A 3,491-nucleotide genomic window follows, 5' to 3' on the forward strand; every position below is an offset into this window, starting at 1 on the left:
TCCCGGCAACGGGATTGCGCGCCGCGTTCGCGAGTGTGTGTGCGCGAGTGAGTGAGCAGCGAACGCGCGAACGAGGGCAACAATATAATGTATATATTATATATTATATATATATAAAATATATATATATATATATATATATATATATATATATTAATATTAACAAATACAAATAATAAAGACGTAATTTACTAAAGTGTTTTGTTTATAATTAAAAATTACATGGTCGTGTTGTTCTTCTTGTTTCCTTTTATTCTGTACATTGTTCGACTTCGTAATGCTGATATCTCCGTGCTTTCTATTTATATGATTTTTTAAATTAGTTGTATTTCCACCACTCCTTACGGTCTGTCCACATAATTTACAAAAGCCACCATTCTCAGTCCGAATAAAATAATCCCAAACCATACTTCTAGTTTTTAAGGACACTATAAATTACAAAATAATATACATAAATGATATAATCACATTAGGTATTAGGTACATACATACTACATAATTAGGATCTATCCGGACAAACTTGTATAGCTGTATAACCATAACCATATTAACATTAACCATATGTGTAAAGAAAATTATCTTGAAAATGCGCGTATACATGTATACAATGCGATTGAATAATTTTCTTTATGTGTATGGTTATGCTGCAGCTATGCAAATTTATCTGGATTGGCTCTTGAACCTGGATAGCACAAGACAACCCAAAATCATCCAGAATGTTCTGGAGCATGCTTTAAAACATCTTAGTCAAATGTCAGATCTTATATTTAAGATTGTCTTAAGTTCATCTTCAGATTTGCCGCAGCCAATAAAAACGATCCACACTATCCACAGTATCTGAAGATGAACTTAAGACGATCTGAAATATAAGATTAGACTGTGAAAGTGTGAACTGTGAAGTGTGAATACCGTTCTATAAAAATCGACCCTTGAGTACATGCAGGACATTGCAGGATGATCACAGGACATTTTGTGTTGCTTGCAGTTAAAGGTTAAAAGTAAAAGGTAAAAAGTGTTGCTTATTAATAGAAAAATTTTCTATTGCTTGCTTACTTGTATTTCCCTATATATTCTTCTGCAAATAAAGTTTAGAAACTAGAAATAGATATAGTATAGGATAATAGGATATCAAAGGATTTATATTTCAATCACACATTTATCTCTAATGTACTTTCTTGATTCTTAATCTCCTTATCTGTGACCTTCAAATAAACAAAAGTCAGAAGTCAGAACTCAGAACAGAATCAGATAGTCAATAGTCATATTCAGTATTAAATGTGCATTGTAGAAATGTAGAACACTGTTCTGAAAGTTTTTAGTTACAGATTCCCAGTATTCTCATATAAGATATAAAATATTTAATATAAGAATGTTTTGATAATATATCATGCACATGCATCTGATACCAGATTCTCAAGCAAACAAAGTAATATTGCAAATAATTAAAGTTGAATTTTATTGTAGATAATGTAGATATTAATACATTGTTAAAATTAGAAGGAAACTAAGGTACTCTTTCTTAAATTATTGTGAAAATTAAATTACCTTATGCAAATATGCAGTTTTTTTTTTGAGGTTAGTTCCCTCGGATGAGAGAAAATTAGTGCCTTCAGCTCCGCCCCGGAGCTATATAACACAGCGTTGCTTAACCTCTATCAAATATGCACTATGCAGTAAGCAGTAAGTAATAAGTATGCACTATGGCCACTATGCAAGTTAAGTCGAAGCTGTCGAAGTCGGTTTTCGATATTTCAATGAAGTTTGTCACAGTACTCTGGCTAGTGGCTGGGCCTCGGTAGACCTGCGCAATAACGTCGCGCAATATCCAATGAACGTACAGCTTTTCCGCTCATCGTTGTTTTAAAGTTTCTAGTAAAAGCTGTTCAAAGAATAACAATAAACATATCAATAGATCGAAAATCGATTCTCTATTAAAAGAATCGATTCATGCTAAAATCGAAAAGAAAAGAATCAATTTAAAAAACACGATTTTGGGAGGAAAAAGATCGATTTCCTGAAAATCGAATCGAGATCGCCCATCACGAGTTCGGAGTAGGCTATCTGGCACTGCGGTGCCTGCTAGTCCTTTTAGGTGGCGCAAGAATTGCGATGGCTTCCTGTCGCCGAGCTCTTCGCGCTCTAGTAGTTGTCTCGTTCGTTGCTCCTGGGATGTAGATAGGCGCTGTATGAGCGTCTTCTTCAGCGTCTTGTATCTATGTTCCGCTGGTGGAGACGTGACGATGTCTTTTATTTCCTTGGCATATCTGGTATCTATCTGCGATAGCGCGTAGGCGTACCGCGTTGTGTCCTGCGTGATTCCGCATATGATAAATTGGCTCTCCAGTTGTGCGAACCACAGCTCCGGCTCTTCTGGCCAGAATGGTGGCATTCTTAATCCTACGCGGTTTATCTGGAGCTCCTCCTTGACTTGGTGGGTTCTGTCCCCTTCCGTTTGCTCCTTTGGTGTCGCCATCTTGTTGTTCTTTCGTCGGGGTCACCAGTTATGGCGGTTGCGCCGCCAGATTCGGGGCGCTTGCAGCCGCCACAAAAATTATGCTCATTCGACGAGTTTTGACACGAACGTGATTGGCTCTTACTTTTAGAACCAACCAATCAACGCAGAGTGTTGATAAGACGAACTCAACAATTGTGTCTGTTGAACGCGGCCATTGATATTCGAGGTGCAGCGCGCATTCTAAATAATTACCCAAAATAAAAAAGTAAACAGAAATTGCGCATGTACTATTATTACGTTTATTAATATACAAAACTATTGTTTTTATTAACATAAAGAACAATTAATTATAGAAAAACATAATTTATTCGTTATCAAACAAAGGAAAGTTTTGTTTTAAGAATAGTAATGTATTTAAGTTCTTGTCCTTTAGCCTATTCCTCTTATTGGTCATAATATCGCCTGCTTTAGAGAAAATGCGTTCTGACGGAACCGAAGTTGCCGGAATGCATAAATATTTGTCGGCCATTTCTCGAAGCATACTATTAGATGTACTCCAATAATCTAAGGAACATGCTTTCCTTTCAATTACAGGTTTCTCAATATACTGACGAATGTCAATGATGGCATCACTCATTGGAGTTGCGATCGGTCACTGGTTATTTGGCAAAAAAAGTAAATCTTCTGCTGAAGAATTTCCTTCAGTACAAGCTTGCGGTGCTGACGGCATCACGTTAACAGAGCTGCTAGAGGCGCCAGAGCTGGTGGTTGCTTGAGCTTGATGAGTAGAGGCAATAAAACATGTATACTCTCTTTGCAAAAGTTGAATCGCGTTGTCAGTTTCTTCAGAAGTTCTAAAACAATTTTTTTTTAATTTTGGATCCAAAACTGTCGCAAGTATGACTGTCGACCTTGCATTATACGATTTAAGCCTCTTATTTACCGAGTTTTTTAATGTATTTAGAACGTCTAGTGCTTCAAAAGTTTTTAATTTGTTTTCAAAACTTATTAATTTTGCTGAAATACCTCTTGAAAG

The 3,491-nt window shown here is 36.2% G+C and overlaps 1 protein-coding gene across 1 annotated transcript; it reads right to left on the bottom strand.

Moving 5' to 3' along the window:
* Positions 1-1,945: 1,945 nt before the first annotated feature.
* LOC139824579 (uncharacterized) lies at positions 1,946-2,473 on the bottom strand. Its single transcript, XM_071797117.1, has 2 exons — positions 2,044-2,473; positions 1,946-1,950 (listed from the first exon to the last, which is right to left on the bottom strand). Exons 1-2 carry the CDS (start codon positions 2,471-2,473, stop codon positions 1,946-1,948), a joined length of 435 nt encoding a protein of 144 aa, XP_071653218.1.
* Positions 2,474-3,491: the final 1,018 nt, after the last annotated feature.

This window comes from Temnothorax longispinosus, unplaced genomic scaffold (assembly GCF_030848805.1).
Source record: "Temnothorax longispinosus isolate EJ_2023e unplaced genomic scaffold, Tlon_JGU_v1 HiC_scaffold_45, whole genome shotgun sequence".
NCBI classification, from domain to species: Eukaryota; Metazoa; Arthropoda; class Insecta; order Hymenoptera; family Formicidae; genus Temnothorax; species Temnothorax longispinosus.

Bases quoted from the DNA above. Each gene is read 5' to 3' on its own strand.
- LOC139824579 (XM_071797117.1), bottom strand. From the start codon at position 2,473: ATGGCGACACCAAAGGAGCAAACGGAAGGGGACAGAACCCACCAAGTC.